This window comes from Mustela nigripes, chromosome 4 (genome assembly GCF_022355385.1).
Source record: "Mustela nigripes isolate SB6536 chromosome 4, MUSNIG.SB6536, whole genome shotgun sequence".
Taxonomy (NCBI): Eukaryota; Metazoa; Chordata; class Mammalia; order Carnivora; family Mustelidae; genus Mustela; species Mustela nigripes.
In genome coordinates, this window is record NC_081560.1 from 21,732,464 (window position 1) to 21,758,552 (window position 26,089).

A 26,089-nucleotide genomic window follows, 5' to 3' on the forward strand; every position below is an offset into this window, starting at 1 on the left:
TGACAGGCTAACCATCCCTAGATTCCCTCCACCCGTAGTCAGCGGCTGTCCGGGCCATCTTATTTTTCTGAAGAAGCTTTTTTAAATTTAATTTTATGTTTTCGGTAAAGTCATTTTCTCTCCGGGCCTGTCTGGGGCGGTCAGAGGGGAGACGGAGGAGGGAGGGGGGGCTGGGGTGGAGGCAGCTAACGGCTCCTCACTGGACTCCCTGGCCCCCGGCCGCGCGTCCATCACTCTCAGCCTCTGCCGCCTGCCTGCCCTCACACAGGACTCTTTCAGGTTCCAAACCGCCCGCCTGGCTTGTTTTTTTAAGAAAGCAATAACCGCAACACATTCACTGTGGCTCTTTATAGCTTTCCATATGTATAATCACTCTTTCTCTCTTCAGTTTTTCCAATGTTTTTTTTCTTTTAAATAAATGCTCATAAATTTTACTGGTGAAAAGGATGAAAAAACATACCTAAAAAGAGCAGTTTGTTGGAAAGGGAAAGGAAAAAAAAAAAAACAAAACCCAACCCAAGCAGAATGTAGAAAAACTGAACTCCTGTTTAGCATTATATACCTAAGAAATGAAAAACAAAAAAAGAAAAAAAAGTTCAGATTTTACGAGAAAGAGATGATTCTGTCGTATCTCTAAAACTTGCATGTTTAAGGCTTGAGCTTTTATTGGACACACTTAAACCCCTCTAGCCACCACTTTCCTGGTCTTGCTGAGGAGAGCCCCTCAGTCAGAGGAGAAAGACCCCTGGCTTTAGTCTCCTCTCAGCCGTTAGGTTCATGGAGGGCCTCACAGAAGTTCAATGATCCGGAGACCCCAGATGAGGGGTTTGGCCGGAAGCTTAAAGGGCCCTGGAAAGTTCTCTGGCTTGATGTTAAGTCAGTCACTTGTTTAACTAGAGCAAAGAAACTGACTCGGAGACCCCTTCAGACCTTCTCTCCCTTCAGAGCAGCTTCAGGAGACTGCTGGCCATCCTTCCCTACCCGTTCTCCCTGTTCTCCTACCAACAGGACTCTAATTTTATTTGGGGCAGCACAGTGCTCGGCTGTAAGGTGCTTTTCCAGCTTCTGTGAGCGCCTGACACAGAGTGTCGTGGAAGTCCGTGGATGGACCAGCTTGGCCGGGGACTCCCCATTTCTGGCCCCGGCCCTTCCTGCCTGAAATACGGTCCCAGGATGGCGTCAAAGTGATGGCAGGGTAGCCAAACGGAGCAGGCCAGAGGGGCCTGGGTCTCCAGTGCATCAAGTCACGTTCAGTCAGGTGGGCGGGTCTGCCCACTGCATGCGACTCAGTGTGTGAAAAAAATAAAACCCCCATCTGATTAAGCCACAGAAAAGTGGGCTTCCGTCACCTGATGCTAAACCGAAGAAAGAATCTATAAAAGGCCCAGGAGGAGAAACACTCCACAAATACTGAGTTTCTGTTGTGCACCCGACAGGAGCTGAGTGAGGCTGAATAACCCAAACATGGTCCCTACCTTCATGGGAGCAGCCAAACTAGTGGCAGAGACAAAACAACACAGAAGTCAATTATCATTGTAATCCCGGAAATACACTAAAGCCTTGTAAAAGAGGATAATAGATCCACTTCTAATGGGTGGTTCTAGGAGGACTGGTGAGGAAATTATATTGAAGAGAGAGAGAAATTTAAAAAGTGGGCCATATGGAGGAAGAGAGGAGAGAATGTTCCAGAAAAGAAGGAGCATCGTGTGTAAATGCTTCCAGCTGAGAAAGAACTGAGAGGAGGCTGGTGAGGTTGGGGCTGATGAGCAAGGTGTTCAGCCAAATTAGGAGAGGTTCCCAGGGTCAGCCATGTAGCATCTTGGGCAGTGACAGGGTAGGGATGGGGCAGGGGGAGTTGAGTCTCTGAAGGATTTTAAAGAAAAAGCTGCCTTTCAAGACAACCCCCTTCTGTAAAGCAGTTTCAGCTCCAAATTTCCTGAGTCTATTGGCTGCACACAAGTCTTGTCAACATGGCTGTGAGAACAAGTTCCTGGCCCTTAGTCCTAAGGGGCTCTGGGCATGACGCACTGCCACTCAGTTAGCTGGATGCCCCTTAGCTACTATCCTGAGCCTGAGCTTCTTTATCTGAAAATCAAGGCAGTAAGAGTCCTAATTCTTAGAGCTGAGAGGAGGAAATGTGTTGAACCCTGTAATGCACTTGCAGCCATGCCTGGCACACAGCGAGTGTTAGGAAAGCTTATTATTTTCACTGTTGTTACTGAGAAACCCATCAGGGTCCAGCTACTCCTGCTTCTAGGGCAGTGCTTTTGCAGCATCACCTGGGCTCCATCACCAGAGATGTGGGTTCAGGAGGTCTGGGGTGGCCTGAGAATTTGTATTTCCAGAATTTGTATTGATGCCTGTGGCCTCCAACCACATTACTTTAGATGAAGGCCAAGGCAGCCCCTTGGGAAGAATGACCAGCCTCCCACTGCTGTAACCACCTTCAGACCTAATGGATAATAGCAGAGGGTAGAGATGCTGAGCCCCAAGGTCCCCAGGAAGACTCAAATGTGTTTTTCTGGGAGACAGGAGAGCAGGTGGTTCTCAGCCTTTAAGGAACCTCACAACTTCAGGAGGCTTTAAGGAACCTCACAACTTCTGGGGCAGATAGTAAACATACAGATTCGTGGGGTACACCCCAAAGATTCCGTTACAATCTGGGAATGGAACCCGACTACCATAACATTCAAAGACTCCCCATGGACTCTGCTACAGGTGCGGTTACATGTCGCACTTGGACAAATGATGACAGAGTGATTTTGGAGTTAGACACACCCAAGTTCAAATCTCCCTCAACCACTTCCCATGCATGTGGCCCCGTGTGGTCTTTAAAACCTCTCCAAATTGTGACCATGTGTTCCTCATCTGAAATACAAGCTTACGAATACCAGTAATAGTCTCCCCAAGAGGATGAAATGAAAATATTTGAGCAGAGGGTACAAAAGTTATAATCACAGACTCTAGTGTGCAAAGGTGTAACTTGCTTTATTTGTCTATAGCTTATACTAACTCAGCCCATGGCATCATATTTCCTCTAAGAGCAGAAAACTTCAACCTGGAGGTTCTAGCTTGCTCAAATCACTTCCACTTCCCCTCGTAAGGAAATGCAGCCCGAATCAGGACACTCTCCTCCTCTGTTGTTGGCTCTTGCCCTAGAGAGGATCTGGGTTCTTCGGATGTTCTTTACCCTGACTTCCTCAGGTCTCCTCATGGCACAGCTTCTCTGGGCACAGGCCTCCCCTGGCCGTGGTGCCTCCGTGGTCACTGGCTGCATGGTCCTTGGGCTCAGCCTTCTTGCCTCGACCCCAGGCCTCCTCACCATTTCTTTACTCGGAGCTCCCGAGAGCTGCACTGCTCAGGTGTACCCCGCCATGTGGGCACACCCATGAGTGTACTTTAATCACCTGTCTAGACCCCCAGTTCACTCCTTGTTAATCTGCGCCTCGGCCACCATATTGGTCATGGGCCTTACCTAGAGTTTAGATCCCCGCGGATCCCTGCCTCCCACTGATTCGACCTCTGGCTTCTTTTACAGGGTGGGTAGAAATGGGGACTTGTTCTCGTTTTCCCCTGCTTCCTTCTATATCTGTGATTTATAGTAAAACCCTGTGTTCTGTGACCTGCGGGGACCAAATCACGGGTCCCACAATCCTTTTCTTTTGCAACAAGAACAACAAAATTCTGGCCCTTGCCAATGAAAGTCTTGTTTTCTGCCTCAGACTCACAGAGACCCTTTCAGCTCTCTGGTGAAACTCTTGCTTCTTCAGAGGACCTGCCTTCCCCTGAGGGCAGGACAAAGGGACCCACTCTCCCTGCTCCCCGGTGGTGGAGGAAGGCAAAAACTATCAGGAAGCCTCGGGATGGGGGTAGGGGGCCCCTCAGTTGTATCTCAGAACATCATCCCTTTCTCATCCTTAAATAAAGTGCTTGCTTGGTAAATGTCCAGCCTGCTCAGGGCCTGACTAGAGCTTGGTGACTACAGGTGAGGAGGAGGAGGAAGCTGCTTGTCTGTACCCACCTTTCCCTCAGGGCGCCCGAGATGCCGCCACCGCAGACCCACTCCTTCGGGGGAAACATTGTGCCCTCATCTCAGAGTGTAGACACCAAGGGGACAATGTGTATACCAGTAGCTCCCAGAGAGTGGGTTATGTGTTCTGGGCCTGGAGAGCACTCAGGGGAAGGAATAGGAGGTCTGCTAGCCCCCGGATCCTCCCGGATTCCTAAAGAGCAAAGAGGCATTTCAAGCTGCCCCTGGCCCCTTCTCAGTGCTGAGCCCAAAGTGGGTGGTGGCCAGCGCCAGAGGCCACCCAGCCTGTTCAAACCTGTTATTTATTGCCTAAGGGGTTAGGGTAAGGGTGTGGGGAGGACTATGGATCGATCACTTGGGGTTCAGGAGGAGCCCCAGCCTTGGGGAAGGGAGTGCGTGCTCCTGCTCTGCCCTCAGCGCTGTTGCTAGTAGGGGTGCTGCAGGGCGTGCTCCATGATGGTCCGGAGCGCCAGCCACGTCTCCTGGGCCGTGGGGACGATCTGGGAGGCCGGCAGCAGGAAGCCGTAGCGCCCCGTGTCCCGGAGCTCGAAGGTGAAGGCGTACTTGATGCCACTGTCGTAGGCCCAGTCCACAGTGATCCCGCTGGCCACATCTGGACACAGAAGGGCAAAGAGATGCCCCCAGCAGGAAGAACAGGGTGTGGCCCGAAGGTGCAGAGGTTGTCTGAGCCACAAGTGGGCCCTGGCGACCAAACCCCAACTCACCCCAGACAACACTGCGCTTCCTGACCCCAGCCTCTACCTGCCCCATGCCCTGCCCACCCTCCCCATCCCCTGTGCCAGCAAGAAGAGAGCTCCTGGAGACCACCGAGCTTAAGATCTGCTCCTTCAAGGAACATCACAGTAAGCCGGTCATTAACTAGTGCTGCAAAGAAAGACCAGCACTCACCCCTCCATTCAGACTCAGACATCAGCTCTGACCCAACCCAATTAGGCCGACGGCGCTGCTCTGGGCACAGCCCTGCCCGTCAGCTGCCAGCCTGCACCTGCCCCACCCCAGGGGAACGAGGGGCCTCCAGCTGTGGCCCACTCACAGAGCGTGGCGCTGATGCTGCCAAAAATGTACTCGATCCCATGGACCTCATACAGGGCCTTCACCGCGTCCTTGGCGAGCTGGTACTGTGGGATTGCAGCCAGAGGATGAGAGGCTGGGGCTCCCCACACCCCCACACCCTCACCAGCTGCTGAGACACAAGAATTGAGGGGGTCCCGGAAGCTGAATGAATAGGTGACTCTCATAAGAAGGGAGCACAGCCCGTTTGGCTTTGAACTCAACCACATGTGAGAACAAGCTCTCCCCCTCCTCCCTACCATGGGGTCGATGGGTCCAGACCCCGGTTTTGGAGTGAGGGCCTGAACCTCTGGGGAGGTCTTCCTGACGCCTCCCCCAAAGCCCCGAGCCGCCAATCTCACCAACTCCTCCTGGTTTGGAACAGGTTCCAAAGAGTGGCCATAAGGGTACATGAGCATCTGAGAGTAGCTGTGAATGGAGATCAGAGCCTTGACGTTCCCGTGGGTGGTGATGAAGTTCACTATGGCTGCCACCTCTGGCTCCGACTGAGGGGAGGGCCCACGGTAAGTCTCAGAGCAGGGGTTGTTATTAGAACCATTTCCTGGAAGAAAAATAAAACCGTCCAGAGAGTTTGAATTCCCAGGTTTGGGAAAGACGCCTAATGCTCCCAAAGTATCCAGGTATTCCTCTACGTCTCCCATAGTCCTTTGCAGTTTGGTTGAGGCCCCGTGACGACTTCGGACCAATGAGAATGTGAGCAATAACGATGAGTCACTTGTAGTTTGAGGCTCTTAAGGGCAGGCATGGCTCCTCCACAGTCTCTTCTGTCTATGTGGCTGCAAGCAAAGGACTCTAGATTGAGGAAGCATCCTGGGTCCCTTTGTCAAAGTCGGGAGAAAGCTGCCAAGGAGACTCACCTACCCACCCACGTCGGACTTTTGTGCCCAAAAAATTAACTTCTACTGTGTTGAGTCCCTGAGATTCGGGTGGGTTTTTAATCACTGGGGCACACCCTAGTCTAACACATCAGAGGGATGAATTCACACGAGGACTCAGCCATGCTGCCGGCCTTGTAGAGAGCTCTCTCAGCCTGTCCTATGCTTCAGCCCTGATGGTTCCATTAGAAAAGTGGGACAGCCTTCAGCGGAAACTCGAGGTCTACAACCCTGGCTTCCCCGATGAGCCTCGACCCCTTTGAGCTGACCCTTCTCTGCCGACTCTCCCCTGCCGTGCCGAAGTCTTGGCTCAGCTGAGTGCTCAGACTTAGTATCTGTTCAAGCTTTGCCACAATCACAACCTCAGGATCAACATGGACTTGGGGCCAGAAAAACAGAGACTAGATCCCTGCCTGAGGCCAGTCTGGGAGCCACCGATGTAAAGAGCCTTTGACAATTCTTCTTGGGGACTTCAGCTGGGGGAGAGGAGCTGAGTTTCTATTTTGTTCACAAATTTAATTGGTTCCCATCTCCTAGATTCTCTGCTCTCTGTCTCTTTTCTTCCTCTTACCCTCTTCTTGTGTCTCCTTCCCCTCCCCAAGGGCCATGTCATAGAGGGTTGGATTGTGGGCTGGTCAAGATTTGTGGGTTAGGAACATGTTTGGAAAGAGCCATCCCAGTTCCTCCTCTCACTCCTCCCTGAAATGATTGCACACAAACCTGAGGCGAGGTCAGGGGTCACCCCAACTTCTGAAGGCACCTGGGGATGCCAGAGCTGTCCCCTAGACCCTTAGGGCAGTGCACTGGCTGGAGGGCTGGGGGGACTGGGCCAGGGACCTGTTGAGATGCTGCACTAGGGTTGCAGCAAATCAGTCCTCCCCAGGAGTGCAGGTGAGGGCAGCCTGAGTGGGAGGGACGGTCTACAGATGACTCATTATGCAGCAATTAAATTAAGGCAATGATAAAACCATAAACAAAATCTTCCCGCCTGAGTCACCAACCCCAGCACACACTATTTCTGTCCACAGGCAGGCCCAGAGGCGGTTCCGTCACTGGGGAGAGAGCGTCCCCCCCCTTGGTCTGCGGGGTCCCGCCTGCGGTGGGGACCCGGGTGAGAAGGGGATGTGTCTGCAGGAAGCAAGGGTGAGGAGCAGCCCCACAGGCTGGACAGTGGCCCTGTTTGTTGTGTCTGCCGGGAGTTTCTGCACCTGCTCCCCTTGATGAATGACAAACAGCAACAGATGAGCAGAGCCGGGTTGGGGGGGTGGGGGCTGAGAGCTTTGTCTGCGTTCGCAGCCCACGCACAGAAAGCGGTTCCCCTGCCAACAACCAGGTGGCTTTGCCCAAATATGGAGAAACACTTCAGGCCATTAGTTCTGGTTTGAGCTAAGCAGCATAAACTAATCTTCCCTGGACCAAATGGGAATTAGCTGCCTGCCTCTTTCTGACGTTCACAGTCCAAGTCCTCTGAGCCTGCCTGTGTCACAAGTACCTGCTAATGGAGTCATTAGCTATTTATTTTTCCTTCTCTGAAAATGTAATCTGTAGCAAGGGGACATCTCTGGAAGGACATGGTAAATTATTAAAAGCAGTAATCTTTGCGTAGTGGGATTATGGGAGCTTTTTGTCCCCTCTGGGCTTTCTTTTCTCCCCCCATACATTTTTTTATATTGTGTATATACAGACTGGCCCCCCTTCCTGCCCCCTGTGGAGAAACACACAAATGTTATTTTCTTTAAGAGATCATTTGTCTTGCTGCTAGCCGGTTTATCCTGGGGCACACGGGCACTTGCTTCAGCCGGTTCCGAGGGGCCCACCTGGATGCCCACTCGGAGCAAGTGTGTGGTCATTTGGAGGTGAAAACACCCATTTTTACACGGTTGTGTTCCCTTACACAAGCAGCTACACACACAGTGCCAGATTCTCAGACAGCCCACACAACACGGGCTGAGGAGCCTCACTCGGGATGCTTCAGTGCTGATTTTTCAACGAGAACAAACGGAAGGAAGCCAGATTTCCAAAGTGATGGGCAGATCTAGAATGTTCGATCTCATTGGTTTGGCCACCCATCTGTGGAATCTCCTTTTCAACAGCAAAGGCACTGTCTCCTTGAAGCCAAACTCCGAACCCCCCACCCCAGTCCAGTATAGTGGGTGTTGCATCTGGAGCATGAAGACTGCGCCTGTGCAACTTGTCTAGGCCAGGCCCAGCATCCCACCCATCAGATTCCTGCATTCCCAAGGTCCACATAAGGGTCTCTAGGTTTTCTGGAGGCCTCAGTTTCCCCGTCTAGTCCCTACGCTACTGGTACAGTAAGGGAGATCATTGAGAAGAACAACAAGGAACTTGGGAAGAAGCTGCCCAGCTCTGCCTAGAACAGTATGACCCTGCAGACGTACACCAGCCCACGCAGCCAGGATTACAAAGCAACTGAATAAAAAATAAAAACCAGGCTCAAATCAGAGTTGATGATAAGAAGTTGACTTATTCTATCATTAAAACCATTGTTCTGGCCTCCCCAAAGGGCAAATTTCAGATCGTGGCTCTCAGGAAACGCGTTTGAAGACCTTTTCTTTTGGTGGGCTCCCTACAAGGGTGGGCTAGAGAGATTGGGGGGTGGGCATATAAACTGAGTTTTGAGCAAGCAGCAAGACCACCTTGTACCTCTTGAAGGTACAACCTGGAGACTCTCTTGTACCTTCCCCCACTGTACTTAAGGTATAATTCCTGGAGTTAGTCCTGCATACAAGGAGCTGTTCCCCGCGTCTCCCAAGGAGCCTGCGCATACGTGTACATCCACAGACGTGCAACATCTCCCCATACCGCTCTGCCAATCCTAGGCACGTCCCTGGCCATGACTCACTTGCATTAGCTAACTACACCACCTCCACAGTATGCATCCATGTAACTTGACTGTGTGGGAGACGTGCCAAGGCCCCAGTACTCCTCCAGCCCGGCCCCCAGGTCCAGCGGACTGCCATACCTCCAAAGCCCGACTTCCAGTTCCTGTTAAGATCCACACCGATGCAGAACATTCCAGGTCTGGTGGACTTGTTCTTCCGCCACAGGCGGTTCTGAAAAAGCCCATGGCAGGTGACATTCACCCCTTTTCCAGGGATGGGAGCCTCTGACATCCTGTCCTAGGAAGGCAGGTCTGGGGGGACAGAGAGGGGCAAAAGGAAGGACTCTCTAGGGCAGGATGGATGAGGCTGGGGCAGGACTGCAGATCCCCTGGCAGGGGGAGGCCGGAGGACAGGCACAGGCTGGCAGCAGTGGCCTTCCTGGGCAGCAGGGCAGGGATGGAATGGCAAGGTCCGAAGCCGCAGCTCCCGAGTCACCCGCCTGCCTTCGTGAGACTCTCTGCCATGAGCCTCTAAGGGGCCGGCCCCCAGGGAACCTTCCCAAAGCCTCAGCAACCTTTCCTGCATCCGCCCCAGAGCTGACCCCGGTCCCTCTCCTTCCCAAATGCCCTCACCATGCTGTGGGTAAAGGCAAAACCATCAGGGTTGGTGACAATCTCCATGAAGATGTCCATGGCGTTCAGTATGTTTGTCAGGGTGCGGTCTTTGCCATAGTCACTGACAATCTGCAAGCAAGGGCAGAGTGGGGACAGGGCAGGGATGGGAGGCGCTGCCGGCTCTCCTCTAAGGTGGCCCGGCCAGGGGCTGCGGGCAGGGGTGGCCTCAAGCCATCAGATGCATTCTTGGTGCAGAACTAAAGGCTTGGATTTTAAACAACTAGAAGGCAAAGGATGGATGTGGGTGCTGGGCTGCCGACGGGCAGAGCACACGGCAGCTGTTCCAAAGGACAGGAGGGGAGAGAGCCCCTGAGTTTAAACAAACCCAGTATAAATTTTCAGCTGGTGACACCCTGAAACAGTCAGGGGTGGGTGACACCCAGCCCTGCCCCACCCCCATTCCACGCTGACCTTCTTGGCCATCCAGATGCCAGTGGCATGCGTGATCCACTCCCGGGAGTGGATTCCAGTGTCGATCCAGATGGCCCGGCGCTGAGAACCTCCAGTGCTGAACTGGGTAAAAAGCACCAGGCCCAAACAAGCGTGAACTGAGACAGCTGCAGGGCTGTCCCTAGGCTCCCAGAAGGAGGCCCCAGATGTCTCCGCACCACCTGGGGTGGCCCCTCTGGGCCCAAGAGGGGGACTCTATGCGCAGGTATTTGTGCCTGAGTCCACAAAGGGCGCGCGTGTGTGGGCCCTGATGACGTTGTGGGGCACATGCACGTGGGGAGCGGGGTGGTCCAGCCAGAAGCACAGAACTTCTCGGGCCTGAAAGTACCTTAGACTGGTGTTTCTTGACCTTTCAAGGGCATGTGAATCCCCCAGGATCTCCCTAACATGCAGATGCTTGGTTGGTAGGTGTGAGGAAGGGTCCAGGGGTGGGCATTTCTGACAAGCTCCTGGGGACGCTGCTGCAGGCAGGTACCAGGACCACACTTTGAGGAGCAAGGTCTTAGACAACATTAAAGAGAGAACCCGCACAGCCCCCAGGGAAATCAAGGCAGGGACAGAGGAGGTCACGTCCTATGGGAAAGGAGGACACCTGGTCCTTTGGAAGAGTCCCCCAGGGCAAGGTTGAGAGCAACAGCGTTCGTCTTCTCCGAGAGCTGGATGTCAGGGGCCCTGTGTGATCCACACTCCCGAGTGCCCTTTAGGGCACATGCTAAGAATTGTTTCTGGGTGGGTTCCGTGTTCCTACCTATCCTGCCTCATTCATGACCAAGGGCATTGCTGCTGCCAACTTTGCTCAAACTCTGTTTCCGGTGGCCCCTGGGAAAGGTCGGGAGGTCTCCCCACAGACTCAGTCCTATCTGAGGGGTTGCCTGAGCCAGAAGGCCTCGATCATTTGGAAATGAGGCCTCTATTTACCTCTCTTCCCATTTAACAGATGAGGCAACCAAGGGACTAGGGGGAAAGCCGGCTTCTCCACACTCACATCCCAAGACCAGCATGACGACTGCCATCTTGCAGTTCCCTCTCTTTAGCAACCCTCCCACCTACTTCCTGAGGACATGTCAGGTCATTGCACTGTCACCTGCCCATATCTATAAGGGTGGGTCCCTGAACACCACAACCTCTGTGCTGCGGGTCACCTCTGGGCAAGAGCACACACATCTTCTCTGTCCTTAAAATTGCCACCCCGCCATGACCCCACAGGAGTTCAGTCTTATGCCAGAGGCACTCACTGTAGAGTCTAGTGGTCAACACCGCCAGCTTTTACCTTCAGGACAAGAATGGACCGATTTTCAAAACTGTGGCCAATCTGAATTTTTGAGACAATATCTGAATACTCGGTTACAAAGTTGTCCATCCAGTTATAGATCTGAAAGGAACGACAGATATCAGACGGGCTCTTGGGCAGAGAGGGGCGAACCCCGGCGTCTCCCCCATGCCACCCTCCTGAACGCTTTCCCACCCCCCTTGAGGATCTAGGAGAACACAGATGGAGAACTCCACAAATCAAAGACACCCACTAGGCCTACGACAACGAGCTGCAGTCAGCCTGGACCCGAAGGCCACACACCACACGCAGAGCTAAGTGTGTTGCACGTGTTCACCCACTCAGCCCCCAGGCTCGGCCCCTAAGTCTCTCTCCGGCAGGGAGTGTTTCTTGCTTCCATTCTCTTGGCCCACCGAGTCCATCTGACAGACCCCGCAGACCCTGCTGTGCTGTTGGGGCCTTCTCGGCCCTTTTAGATGCTAAGCCCTCTGAAGGCAGAGTTATTTATCTCTGATCCCAATAAATACTGACAGGCCGTATTAATCCCTTCCCTTCCTCTTTCAATGTATATAATTGAATTACCAAATATATGGGAAAAATGGATCTTCTATTCCAGGCCATGTGAAACGGGGAAAGAAATGATAATCACAAGGTGGACAGTACCCTGTCATCCCAGCCTTTAACTGAAAATGGGGCCTGTGCCTTGAGTTTCTATCTGGACTGGGCGTCTCTACATTCTCCTTTATACATAAGCCACAATTGGTCATGCCTGCCCTAGCTGGCTGTCACTGGGATCAGGAATTTTCTCAACTGAAGCAACTCTCTGTTCTACTCTACAAAATGGCTCTCCAACGTTCCTTGCCTCCTGCCCCTTTACACCCTAGTACCCACAGCTGGGGCCCCTTGACACCAGAAATGCTGTGGGAAGGTCGAGACCCCCCTGAATCAGTATTGAAACAGTGTTGGCTACTGAGACGGCCCCCTCCTTCCCCTAGCTCTTCCCCGGGGCCAGTGACGCATCTTGACTTCAGCGTCCTGCCTCCTCGACCCATTACTCTGCCCCATAGCTGCCCTGGGCGGTACTGTTGAGCCCCAGTTCTCTCTGAATCCTGGCTTCTGGACCTCTTTGAAGCTGTCTTCCTGACAGGCCTTCCCCCAGTGTCTGCGCTGCCCTCCCCTAGTGTCGGCTCACACTCTCCCACAGATGTCAGAGTCCTTCATTAGTCCCTGCCCGAGTCTGGAGATCCGGAGAGCCCAAAGGGTAACAGAGCCCGGAGTCGGCTGGGCAGACCCACCTCCTCCAGGGTGTGGTAGGAGGAGTAGCTGAAGCTGCTCGTGCTACGCTCCAACCGGCGGGACTTGGCCATGGCTTCTCTCTCCTTATCCAGCAGCACCTAGGAGACACGCACACATGCTGGAAGGGAAGGGGAGGGCTGGGCCAGGCCTGCCTTCCCAGAGCCCTACCTCAGCTGGCTGGGTGCAAAGACAGCACTGACACAGGAGAGTGAGCCACTGTGAGCGTGAACTGCACAACGGGAGAAGATGCCAGTTATGCGGTGACTCTGCTGGGCCAGCCAGTGTTCATGCTGCCATTTCCCAAGGGAGCACAGGGTGAGCAAATGCCACCAACTTGCTGTGGGGCCTTGGCCTTAGTTTCATCAGCATGAACTTTGGGACAGTAACACCTGACTTGCCCATCATCACATAGATAAAATGTAATCATGGATATGAAAGTGTTTTAGAAAAGTGCTCCTCATCTATTGCCAACGTCATTTTTGTCCTCTAGGGGCACTGCTGAGTCAAGGTCCAAGCTGAAGCATGTACCCTGGACCCCTGGTCTCCTCTGACCCACAATAGCCCCTCTTACCCACAGGGAGTAGCCTAAATAATTGATGTCCAGCCCATTTGGAAATCCAGCTATGGACTAAGCAGGTCCAAATAATTAGAAATTTAATGTGTCAATAGTCTTTTACTCACCATCTTAACTGCCTCTTAAATACAAGCATGCGTGAGCCAAAAGCAATGTCCTTGGGTATCACTGGGAGTTGGCATTCAGTCCTCATATAGTACTTTCCACTGACCACAAGGAGGGCACATAGCTGGATTGGGTTGCCCTCCCACATCGTTCTGGGACACTTTTCCCAGCATGGGACTCAGTGAGGAGGGCAGCTGCCCTTCACCCCAAGCTCTACCCTTACATTGGCAACCAAGGAGAGAGACATCCCAGGATTCTACACTGACTTGCAGCATGGGAAGTGCCTGGGCCCCCCTGCTATGAAGGGTGAAGACCTCACCCCAAAGTCACCCTGGTTTGAGCCCTGGGACCCAATAAGTCTCGATGATACTTTGCTTCAGGCCAGAGCAACCTTTCAGCTTACCAGACATCCTTATTCTCCCTAGCTCAGCTGACCCAGTACATGACAAATGACAGGGTAAGAAGAAGAAACTATTCGTGTTAAGGAGATAAAGCAGATTGGGGGAGTGAAGGGACTCAATGGCAAAGCCATTGATAAGAACCCAGATATCTTATTCCTAGCCTTGGGTTCCCTGAGGTTGTCTAGATATCAAAATGAAAGTCTAATAAGAATAATAAACACATATATTATTTATATATTATTTATAATATATTTATATATATTATTTATATATTATGTATCAAAATATATACATATATTTATATATGTATATGTCTATATATGTCTATATATTATTTATAATATATGTGATAGACATATATATATATATGCACACACATAGATATGCATATCTACAGTTGGTCAACCCCCACACAGCTGAAAATCTACATGTAACTTTGACTTCCCAGAATCTTAACTACTAATAGCCTACTGTTGACGAGAAACCTTACCAGTAATATAAACAGACAATTAATACGTATTTTTTATGTTATATGTATTATACACTTACAGTAAAACAAGCTAGAGAAAAGAAAATGTTTTAAGAAAATCACAAGGAAGGGCACCTGGGTGGCTCAGTCCATTCAGCACCCAACTCTTGATTTCAGCTCAAGGTCATGATCTCAGGGTCGTGAGACTGAGCCCCTTGTTGGGCTCCATGCTCAGAATGGAGTCTGCTTAAGATTCTCCCTCTCCCTGTCTCTGCCTCCACTTCTGCTTGCTCCCTCACTCTCTCGCTCTCTCAAAATAAATAAAAATCTTTTAAAAATTAGAAAATCATAAGGAAGAAAAAAACATTTACAGCATCAAACTATATTAATTTTTAAAAATCCATGTATAGCCACACAGTTCAAGTCCATGTTGTTTAAGGGTCAACTTTATACTTATCTGTGTGTGTGTATGTGTGTGTACATACAGAGAGAGCAAATGTGTAAAATGTTAACAACGGGCAAAAATTCCATCATACTATTCTTGCAACTAAAGGGTGTTTTAAAATAATGAAGAAAGCAATACCCTGAGTATGGGAAAACATGATACTAAAATGTCAAAAAATGACCAAAATGTTAACAATTCCTGTTAGAATAGAAAGATTATTATTTTAAGCCATTTTAAAATTTTCTCCATTTTTACATTTTGGCAACGTGCTTATACTAAAATGCGTATAATCTTCTCAATGAATAAATAATACTAAAACAAAAATAAAAGCCCCTGTGACTCAAATAAAGGAGCAACCATGGACTCTTCAGTGCGGGGGGGGGGGGGGTGGTTGAAGAGAGGTAGGACCACCATCCCTGCTGCAGACAGAGGCCACCGCCCTGTGACCACCACCCGCACGCCCTCACCCCCGCTGCCCCCGGCCAGTTGCTCACAACCCTCAAGTTCACAGATTCAAAAGTGGGACTGGGGATCAAGGCCTGGGCCTCATTTTCTTTTCTTTTTGAGCACCGACTGCATGTTAGGCAATGGTGATTGCAACGTTTTCTGGCGCAATGGGGTGGGTTGGGGACAGTCCCACTGGGGCAAAGCTGGGATTGCTGGTGGGGTGAAGGAAGGAGGGACGAGCCTTGGTCCTCGCTGGCACAGGCGTCCCCCTGGGAAGCTCTAACAAAAGGGACTTGTCTTCTCCCAGGAAACCCAGAAATCTCAGCAGCCCACCACCATGACCGACGTGTGCCCGTTGTTCTGGGCCGGGCCTGACCAGCTGTGGAGAGCAGCTGCAGGGGTGCAGGCGGGCTGACTTGGTGGACCCGGACGCCCCACTCTGGCCCCAGTGGAGTGAAGGGTCCGTACATCCGACGGCCTAGGGAATTGGAGGAGGGCCTGAGGCAGTGGGTGAAGATGGAGGACGGGGAGGAGAAACTGGGAAGATAGGAGCAGAGGACCCGGCTCTGCCTACAGACCCAGGGATGCCCACAGGAACACAGCTCCCTTGAGACCCGGCTCTGCCTACAGACCCAGGGACGCCCACAGGAACACAGCTCCCTTGAGACTGTTCTTTGTTCCACAGAACAGCTTGGGGGCAAATGGGAAATCGCCTCGAACTGCAAATAACTTTCCAAACACCCTCACAGGCTTGTGAATGGAGACGACACCTGCTTACAAATTGGGAATGCTCAGCCCTCGCAGCTGGGCCCCAATTCCAAGAACACTAATCTCCCCTGGCTTGAAAACCACACAGATGTTTGCTCCCTTCATGGGGCCGAGGGAAGGAGATGGGAGAACCAAGAACGCAGTCTTGCCACAGGCTCAGGGAAGCCTAATTACAGCCCTGTCAGGCTTCTCACAGAAAAAAAGAAACAGCTCAGAAGTAAGCCATTTGCCTCCCTGGAAGCCATAACCTGACAAGGAAAGTAATACCTTGGTGTGAATTAATTTATGACAGGGTTAAGGAAGGATGAGAACATCGAGCAGAGAACAGCACCTCCAGGATGGAGGAGGGCAAGAGGCTGAGGAAGGCCCCGGAAAGGTGAAGTTGATGCCTGAAGGGAACCAGCACTCGGCAGCCAAACTCCAACCAGACGCAAATTGGGGAGCAAATTGGATGCTCCCCATCCAAATGAGGCGGATGGGGAGCATCTCACACCCCACCCCACCCCCAGGCACCCCCATTCTGTGACAACAGCAATCACCTCTCCTCATATGCCCCTGGCCTCTTCCAGGCAGCCTCATGGTGGGGGCAACTGCAGTCCGCATCTCCATGGTGGTGACTACAGATCGGGGGTTCTCGGAATGGACCCCCTCCGAGGTCAAGGCTGAACGGTGGCCCCACTGCCCAAAAGACAAAGTTAAATCCACCCACACCAACAACAATGGCAACTGCTGAGGAAGCAGATGGCACAAGGGCAGAGAGAGGACGGGGCCTGGAGCCAGGCTGTCCCAGGTTGAATCCTGATGCCATCACTGACGAGCAGGTCGCTCATCGCTCTGTGCCTCAGGTTACCAAAGCATTAATCTCTCTGTGCCTTCATAAAATGGGGGTCATGTTATCACACACTTGAGCACAGTCTTTAAGCTGTTCTCATGAGGATCAGAAGGGTTAATACGTGTAAAGTACTTGAAACGCTGCCTAGCATGCAGCTCTGAGGAGAGCCGGAGGAGGATGGCAGGGCAATAGTCACTCTTGGGGTGACTCCAGGACTCTGTGATGGAACAGTCATTTACCAGACATGACCAGGAAATCTGGATTCCTCCAAAGAGAAGTGGTATCTGGAGGACTTGGATGACAGATGGCCGTTAACGGTCAGTCAGCAACAACCCTCCTCCCAGGACCAACAGAAGGGTCAGGCCTTCTCTCCCTGCCCCCTTGGAGCAGCCGGACTCTGCCTCTCCATCAGTCCCTTGCCCACAGCTGCTCCTTTCCTCCCTTGCCTTCTCCTGCTCCTTCCTGTCCAGCCTCCTCTCCTTTGAAGAGCTGCCTCCCAAGCCCACCCCAGCCACAGTCATGGCCACTTTTTAATCTCTTCTTTTCAATGAACAAGTGTTTGTGGAGCACGCACTAGGAACTAGGTATGGCAGCCAACGAAACAAAACTGCCTGCCTTCATGGAGCTTACAGTCTGGTAGGGGAGACAGAATAATTACATAAATTATAAACAGCATAATTACATAAGTTAGATAGGATGTTAGAAGGTGGTAGGTGCAGAGGAGAAAAGTGGTGCCGTGGAAGAAGGGAGGGAGCTGGAAAATGTAGGAGAAGAGTACAACTTCAATAAGTTGAAAAGGGGCCTATGAACAAGGTTTTTAAAGCAATGAGGGAAGAGGTCTTGCAGATACCTGCAGAAACAGCATTCCAGTCATAAGGACTAGAAGTGCAAAGGCCCTGAGGTACAAATCAAGTCAAGGACGCTGAGGCAGGAATGGATCAGGCAAGTTTGAGGAACATTAAGGAGGTCCAGGTATCTGGAGCAGAGTGAGCAAGGGGAGAGTAGTCAGTGATGTGGGGGTGGGGCATAGGTGATGTGGCACCTTATAACCATAACTGTGGCTTTTACTCTGAATCTCTGAATTGGGAAGTCATTAGAGGTTTTTCTTTTTTTAATATTTTATTTATTTATTTGACAGAGATCATAAGCAGGTAGAGAGGCAAGCAGAGAGAGAGAAGGAAGCAGGGTCCTTGCTGAGCAGAGAGCCCAATGTGGGGCTTGATCCCAGGACCCTGAGATCATGACCTGAGCCGAAGGCAGAGGCCTTAACCCACTGAGCCACCCAAGCAGCCCTCATTAGAGGTTTTAGGCAGAGATGTGACATAACTGAATATAATATATAATACTAATGATTTTAAAGGATCTGTTTTGAGACAGGCAACAAGGAGGCAAGGGTGGAGTTGGGAAGAGAAGTAGAAAACTCTTGGAATAATCCAGGTGTGGGGCCAACAGGTGTGCTGGCCCTGGGTGGCAACCTAGAAAGGTAAGATACATTTTAGAGGGAGAACTGATGGGATTTGCTGGCGAAATGAAAGTGGGATGGAAGAGAGGAGTGAAGGATGACTGCAGGCTTCTTGTCTGAGTGAGCAGAAGGATGGTATTGCCATTTCCTGAGATGGAGAAGGCTGTGGAGGAGTGGGTTGGGTGGGAGACGGTATTCACTTCGGAACAGTGAAGTTCGAGGCGGCCATGAGGCAGGAGGTGGTAGCATGTAGGAGTCCGGGGTTCAGGCTGGAGGTGGGAGTCTGGCTGGAGCTCAGTATGGGAATATTGAGGGAGCTGACGGTATTCAACACCATGACCCTGGATGAAGGGATAGAGGAGCAGTCGAAGAACAGAGCTGGGAACTAGGAAAACAGCGTGCAGGGGGGCTGCCAGCCAGTAAGATGCGATAATCCAGGAGAGCGTAGTATCCTGGAAGCCCAGACAGGACATTTTCAAAAGAGGAGAGAGTGACCAGTTGTGTTGAAAGTGGAAGGAACAATGGGCACTCCAAGTCAACCCCTGAGTTGAACCTAGATGCTGTGGGCGAGGACACCGTTTTGGTGACAACACAGTTTTGGTGACGTGAGGGGTGGACAGTCCGCGCAAGGAGAAGGGTGGAGACGGCAGGACAGTCCACGTTTCCAGGAGCTCTGCTGTATGGGGAAGCAAAGCAATGGGCTCATAGCTGGAGGTGGGTGGAAAGGAAGGATCAAGGGTGGATTTTTTTAGGGCAAAAGAAATAACTCAATATCTGTATGCTAATGAGAATGATCCAGTTTGGGGGGGGAGGGGCGATGGGCCAAGCAATATTTACGCTAAACTGTGTTTTGCTCTAGAGGCTCAGAGAACTGGCGGTTTTTGTTTTCTCCTTTGTGCTTTCCCCTATTTTCCAAATTATCTAACATGAATATTTATTAATTTTGTAATCAGAAAAAAGCCATTAAAATCCACAGAGCTGATTGCTCAAGTGAAGCTTTTCCATGGTGACTCATCCTAGAGGAAAAAAAAAAAGAAAACTACACCAAACCAAAGGGCTGAAAAAAAAGGGGGAGGTGAAGAAAAATTAAATGCAAATAGAGCTCACTCGGAATCAGATAATTTCTTGCCTGGCCCACTGCAATTTCCTCAGCGCCCTCCTTCCTGTCAGTGTCTCCCAGCTCCTGTCCCCAACTCAACATTGCCACTGTCAGAGGGATTTCTCTTAAATGCAAATCTGATCATGTCAGAGCCCTCCAATGGCTCCCCCACAATTTTTTATTTTCGGGATAAAATCTCAACCTCTTCACCTAGCAGAGGATGCCCTTTGTGATCTGGTTGGGCCTCATCGCCAATCGGGGGCCCCCTTCCCCTGCCGGTCCCCCCTCGCCTGCTCTTCAGTCGCACAGCACCCGCACCGTAATTACTGCCTTCTGAGAGCCCAGACTCTTGTCCTCGCTCCCATAGCAACCTGCTGCACTCCATCAGCACACTCATCCACTCCATTGTAATCACTGATTTACTCCCCTCGGCTCCCCACCCCCATGACCCCAGCGCCCCTCACGATACAGGACCAGAGCTCTTCTCTTTGTATTTCCCGCACCTTGCACACAGTAGGTGTCTCTGTATCTGTGGGTGGAATGAATGCACCCAACTCTTCTACCTCAAGCAGCCCCATGATCACAGCTCGGAGGCAGGGGGTGGGTTGGGGGGATGGAGGGCCTCTTCCCTTCTTCAAAAATCTCCAGTGCCGTTGGCCAAAGCAAAAGCCCACACCCAGGTTTTTTCCCTATCCCTCTCAGTCTGGTACTATCCAGCAAACACAACTGCACTTCTTTCCTTTTCTCGAATCCGTTAGTTCATCTAACATTTATTAAGCCCCAGCCGAGCGGCAGGTGCGACAGCATGCGCTAGGATATAAAGATAGACAAGGGGCATGATCCTGGACCTTGAGGGGCTTGGGGGTCGGGGGGCTCTGGAGACAAAGACCAACAACATAACAGCAAGGTCTTTGTCTGGCATAGCTCTTCCTGAACCTGCCAACAGAGTAACTGTTGCGACAGTTGAGGGCCCACCGTGCAAGGGACACTAGGCCAGACACTGTCGCTGAGAAGGTCTGGAAGATTTGGAAGAAATTCGGCCTGTGAGCCAATCACTGCAACATGAGGCTGGAAGCCAGCAACCTGAGGGGTGCAAAGCCTTCCCCTCCCGTTAGCGCCTCTGAGCTTTTCTCCTCCTGGACGCCCTCCCCCCCTCATCACCACAAATCAAACTCAACACAGCAGCCTCCCCCACCCCAAAGCTACCGGCCCCCAGCTCCCTCGAAGCCAAAATGGGATCTTAAGTGTGACAATCAGAGCTTGATGCAGCACAGAGAGAGCGAGTCGTTGGTGTAAATCCCGCCTGGCTGGATCTGGCTGGATGAGGGCTGGGAGTCTGGGGCATCTCACTAAGACCCGGCCCCCCACCCCCAGGGATTCCAGGCCAGGGGAGCACAAGAGAGGACAGGCTGAGGAGAACGAGGACGACAGCTCCAAAGGAGCCCGTGGACAGGCTCAGAGTGCCTCTGGGGCCCTTCCTGATGTGCAGAAATCAACAGAAAATTTTGAGAGACCTCTTCATATCTGCTTGCCAAATGCTGCGGGGGTTTCCAGGGCCCAGCAGAAGCAGGGAAATGCAAACTTCAAAATTCAGGCTTGGGCTAAAAATGAGAATCGAGTGCTGTTTCTTTCGATGTGGTACCCTGTCTTATCTGCGGGAGTGTCCCCATTTTGGTTCGTGGGGAATTAGAGAAAGAGCCCAGCCCTGCACGCTGAGCAGCCAGCACGTGGGGGGATCAAGGTTTCTGAACGGACCTAAGGGACCCAGCCCCCGGGCTCACATGGGAAAGGAATGCCCCCAGGGCCCTTATCCCTCGGCACGGGTGTCAAGTGTGGGCGCCCGGAGACTGTTCCCACACTGGGAGCCCTCAGAGAGTAGCTGCAGCACAGCGGGGCCGGGGGAGAATCTAGGTGGCTACGCTCCTACAGGTACCCAACGGCAGAGGGGGGCAGCTGGGGAGGCCTAACCAGCACATGGTGCCCACAAGATCGGCTTGAAGAAGGAGGCTCCCTGGGAGAGCCTTGAAGACAGAAGAGTGGAAACAAAATGCCATGATGTCCAGAAAAGACACTGTCAGGTGTGCGGAGCGGTGGGGGTGGGGAGTTGGCATGGCCCTGAGGAAGGCTCCCTCTGCCCTCCCCGAGGCCAGGTCTGCGGCCCCCCTGGGAGCACCCTGCCTGGGAGAGGTGTCCGGGACTGAGAGCCTTTCGGTACTGGCTTTGGGAGGGAGGCCACAGCGGGCCCACAGTTAGTCTCATTCACCTCTTGCCGCTTGTCTGGAGTGAAGGGACTCTCTGGTATTGGATGGCTGAGACACCACCAGGACAGGAGGGACGGTCAGAAAGGCCAAGAGAGCCGTCCAGTGCTGCCTACTCCTTGTGCCTAGGAAAGACCTGAGCTACTTCCTCCTTCCTGCCTTCCTCCCCCCAACTCTCCTCCTCGGCTGCGAGCGGCTAATTCCTCCCCAAGAGGACTCACCGGCAAGTGACTGCCATTCCCACACTAAGAGAACCCCCCACCCCGCCCCGCCGCGTGGACTCTGTCCTAGATTTAAATATTCTCTGAGAAGTGTGAGAGTTCATTCCTTCCACAGCCAGTTCACAAGAACGCAGATGGAACTCTAGAAACAAGATGTCCACTGTTAGCCCCGGCTTGTTTTCCTCCTCGTCGGGCCCAAACCAGAAAGCCATGTGGAAGGTGGGGCCCTAGCCGCAGCCCTGGGGCAGGACCTCACCTGGATGTCCTTTATCATGATGCTGTAGGCAAGGCCATGAGACTCCAAGTAAGATTTGATGTCTTTCAGTTCTGAGAAAGGAACTCTCATATCCACAGGGAGGCTGGGCTTGGCTGGGCTACGCCAGAAGTCCACCTTGGTCACAAAGGAAAGGAGAACAGACATGTTTCTCGCATGTCCTTATTCACGATTCGGTAGGCACCTTAAGTAGCCAGGTGGTCGCCTTCTCTTACACGGTTAAAAGGGCCCCAGTTCCTAAGGCCTAGCGGAAAGATGGGAGCAAACAAACCCCCCAAACTGAGCCTCCCTCTGTAATTCCCAGCCCCGCCTCCTCTCTCAGCCTCACCCACACACTGCAACTTCACCTGAACCCCAAGAGCCCCACACAGTTGCCAAGAGCGAGACAGCTCGTTGTGTGGGACATGAATATGGACAAGAACCCTGGTCAGAAGAGGAAGGCCTCACTGCCCCTAAGTCCAGGAGAGGTGAGGAGCACCCGATCCGGATTCCCACGTCATTTGAATGCGACGTCTCTTTCCCAATTTATAAAACAGAGAGAGCTGTTCTAAAGTCCTGGGGGAGAGAGAGGTACGCAAACAAAGGCTCCGGACAAGGGCTCCGGGCTACCCCCAGAAATATCTGGTTGTTTCAAGAGGCCTCCAACATAACCCTTCTAACCTAACGGTTGAAGAAAATGTTTTCCATGGTGGAGTACTTGCAGAGGACAATATTCTCGGAAATAAATGCTCAGCCTGACAGGGACGAACCCAAATAAAACACAGGTTTGCCAAGCTAAAGCCATTTCAGTTGGGAAACAGATGTGTCCAGGCTACACTCGGCATGGCAGCCCACCCAGGGACCTATTGCTTCCTCTGTGGCTTCAGGATGTTCCAGTCCCTTGCAAAGTGGCCCCCGATGGGTCTGCCCTACAGCCCCCCATCTAGGACAGAGGAGAAAGCCAAGAAGGACCACCCAACCTTCTGGGCGAGTGTTCCCAACCTTTCCTGAAGAGAATTTGATTTTCCACAGTGTTGTGCTCTTTGGCGGAGCTGTTTGGCGGGCAGGCTTGGGGTGTGGGGAGCAGGAGGGGGGCTGAAGGGGCAAAGCCACTCTGAGAGAGTACAGAATGTGTTCCTCAGCCCTGAGGAGTCCTCACCTTCTGGGGCTTCAGGCCGTCCAGATCCCTGAGAACTGAAAGCTGCTTCTCATTTTTAGCCAGGACTCGAAGAACCTGGTCTCTGGAAAGACAGAGGGAAGACAGAGGGAGCTGCGGAGAGGGCCTCCTGGAAGGCTGGGCTGCTTGGAGGCGGCTGCGTGAGAAGACACCAGGCCTAGGGCCCCTGGCAGAAAGGCTGGAGGCTAGAGGACCCAGAGTAGAAGTACACGTAGCTCTGGGAAGCACACGCCCCTCTGATAGCGGGGAGTCCTTCAGCCTGGGATAGGGGCCGCTCCAGCCTGAGGACAGGCTGTAGACAGATGAGCCCAGCGCCAGGACAGAGGGAGGAAGAGCCGGAAAGGCTCTACAGGGGAATGGAGGAGGATGGAGAACAGAAGGAATGAAGGGGAGGAAGGAATAGATCCAGGGGGGCAGGGGAGACCAACTGTGGCCCCAAGGGCTCTTCACACAAGGGCCCAGGGCCTTGGTCTGCCCAAACCTTGGGCCCTCTCTGGCCTTCTCTCAAGAGCCCGAGGACACAGAAGGGAGGATCAGCCTGACACTACCTTATGGGAGGAAGGTGAGCCCCTTCCCACCCCGCTGGAGGGACTGCGAGGCGGTACGACAGCAGCCTGCCTGTGGCCTCCGGGGTCTGCCATCTGGGAGGGCACCGTCTCCCTCCCTGGCTGGCTCTGATAGCGGGGAGGACAAAGCCCCTCTCTGACCCCCTCTCTGATCACCATACTGGGGATGCCATGGGGTAGTCACCCGCCATGAGCTTTGGGAGGCTGAGAAACAGGTCCCTAGAGGGCCTGGTGTAAGACACTAACGCGTCTCCTTAGTTGCAGGAGGACAATACTGCGTCTCTAGGGTAGGGAGACATAGTCTTCTGGCGGTTACTAACTTCCTTAAGAACCAGAGAAAAGTTATAAAACTTTCCCCCCGCGCCAGGAAAAAAAAAAAAAAGTAGATATGCCAACAACTTCACCTATAACCAAGAATCAGGGGGTTCAGGAAGCCCTGAAAGCTTCCCCATGGGCCGCAGATGAAGAACTAGTGTGGGGAGGGACAATAATACAGCCGCTTGTCCCACCCTTGAGCACAGGCATGGGAGATGACCGACCTGAATGGGAACTGAGGTGCCGACTCCCTCCGCCTTGGCCAGGTCCCAGTGGGGCAGTCACCTCCCTCTCCCCACACACACACACCTGGTCCCCAAGCTCTCAACAGCTGCCACACACACACACACACACACACACACCCCCAGTGGAGCAACCACTCACCCTGTGAAATTCATTTGGCCCAAAGCCGTTGCCATAATAAAGCTGAAGACCACGAGCATCCACCTGTCCACAGGGGATGGGCCAGGGCCCAGGCCTCCTCCAGGGGCGCCCTGCATGCTTCTTCCCTCAGGCGAGCTTCAGGGGCCTTCCTCGTGCCCAGGCATGGCCCAGGCCTCAAGGCAATGCAGCACCTAAAGGCCGGCAGGCCCGGCCTGAGAACAGGCGTTAGGTTCTCTCTGGGGAGACCCAGCGTGTGACTCGACACAAAGGGCCTGGGGAGAGCTGGGGCCACCCCTCCCCACTGCTAGGCAAATCCCCTCCTGGGAAGAGGAAAGAGGGAAAGAGGAAGACGAGGCTCCTGGCTTTCTTTCCTCCCTGGAGGTTTGCTGGGCCAGCCTCTGGGGAACATCAAATCCTCCATTTCCGAGAAAGATGAGAACAGCTAGAGGCCCAAGGAAATCACTCCTTTCCTCCCTCCTCATTGAACTCTTTTCTTTTTGGCTCTCCTTCGCCCTCCCCATCCACTCACACTTCCCCCGGGGCCACGTCCTCCTCACACATAAGGGTGTGGATGCCGTGGAAAGAAGGCTGGGTTTAGAGACAGAGACCACGTGCTCACTTCCTATCTAAAAGACCAAGAGCAACTATCCTAATCTCTCTAAATCTCAGTTTGCTCATCAGGAAAATGGGGTTAATAATACCTCCCCTCCCTACCTCACAGGGGTCTGGGGGGGTATTAGATGAGACAGCTTGGGTGAACTGGCTTGGCCAGGCCTGCAAAATAGAATGTATCATTATTTCCGAGCATTAACGCTTAGTCACAGCTGAACCTTACTTAGGTCAGGGCTCCAATGGCAGTGGGGAGGAGGGGGACAGAAGGGAACGGAGAGGGGAACCAAGCAAATAGGTACATAGCATGAGAAGGAATTCGGGAAAGACTCCCTTTCCTCTGTCTTCAGCCGGTCGCTGCTAGGCCGGCACAGGTAGTGCATTTTCTGCTAGACACCAAGGTCACTGCAATCATTATGGTTCTCGACAGACGGCAGAGTCAATTTCTCGGTCCTGCCGAAGCCCCACACAGCCCCCTTTATGGTCCGGGAAGAGCGGGAATAAAGCCGAGGCCAGCACACAAAGCAGTCATATTGGAAGGGGAGAGTGAAAGATGATGCCTGAATGGTAAATGAATCTAACAGAAAATCCACAGGAGGCCAAGGAAAAGCAGAGACTAAAATCCAACAAAGTTGTTCAGCAGAGGACATCAACAAAAGGCCACTTAACTGTCACCGGCGATTCTCAGAAGCCCCCCTCCCCATCCATCCTTTCCCAGAATGACCAATTAACCAGCCATGTGTGCGGAGAAGGGAGCTCTTTCATTGACAGGATGCCCTGCTCCCACCCCCCACCTGACCTACTCCATTATTTCAGGGTTCAGCTGTTCAGACATGCCAAACTCTCCTAGAACCCTGACTTCGGGAACTCTCAGACAGAAACATTAGCAAAGAGTTTCAGGACCTAGAAAAGAAAGCAATTAGGCTTTCCACCCAAGTAGCATTCAGTTTTAGTAGAAACAAGAATAAAAGAGTGTTCTAGTAAACAATAGCTTGGGAATTTAGAAGAAAAAAAGTGGGATGGTACTAGTCACCAAAAGTACCCAGCATCTTCTTGTTCAAAAGCATCACTTAAGTCACTAATAATAAGACAACTATCCCTGTCTTTTTGGTGTAGGGGTGGGGAGAGAGAGAGAGAGAAAGATCGAGAGCAAGAGCAAAAGAGAAAGAGAGGA

General features: G+C 52.3%; 1 protein-coding gene across 2 annotated transcripts; it reads right to left on the reverse strand.

Annotated features, from left to right (window-relative positions):
- Nucleotides 1-4,345: 4,345 nt before the first annotated feature.
- On the reverse strand, nt 4,346-24,422 carry LOC132014924 (carboxypeptidase A5). 2 transcript variants are annotated; one of them, XM_059395615.1, is made up of 11 exons: nt 24,307-24,422; nt 23,024-23,105; nt 21,868-22,002; nt 12,530-12,628; nt 11,235-11,336; nt 9,926-10,027; nt 9,473-9,583; nt 8,981-9,071; nt 5,464-5,663; nt 5,085-5,169; nt 4,374-4,643 (listed from the first exon to the last, which is right to left on the reverse strand). In XM_059395615.1, the coding sequence occupies exons 1-11, from the start codon at nt 24,420-24,422 to the stop codon at nt 4,456-4,458; spliced, it is 1,311 nt and encodes a 436-aa protein (XP_059251598.1). In that variant the 3' UTR covers nt 4,374-4,455. The 2 variants fall into 2 exon arrangements, with proteins under 2 accessions (XP_059251599.1, XP_059251598.1); XM_059395616.1 differs by lacking the exon at nt 5,085-5,169 and having other exon boundaries at nt 4,346-4,643.
- Nucleotides 24,423-26,089: the final 1,667 nt, after the last annotated feature.

What these genes read in the sequence shown, in the direction of transcription:
- LOC132014924 (XM_059395616.1), bottom strand. Translation starts at nt 24,422, where the DNA reads ATGCAGGGCGCCCCTGGAGGAGGCCTGGGCCCTGGCCCATCCCCTGTG. An exon ending in GGCCAAATGAATTTCACAGG is followed by an intron (nt 23,106 to 24,306) that starts GTGAGTGGTTGC and finishes CTGTCTTTCCAG; the next exon opens with AGACCAGGTTCTTCGAGTCC. An exon ending in ACGGCCTGAAGCCCCAGAAG is followed by an intron (nt 22,003 to 23,023) that starts GTGAGGACTCCT and finishes TTTGTGACCAAG; the next exon opens with GTGGACTTCTGGCGTAGCCC.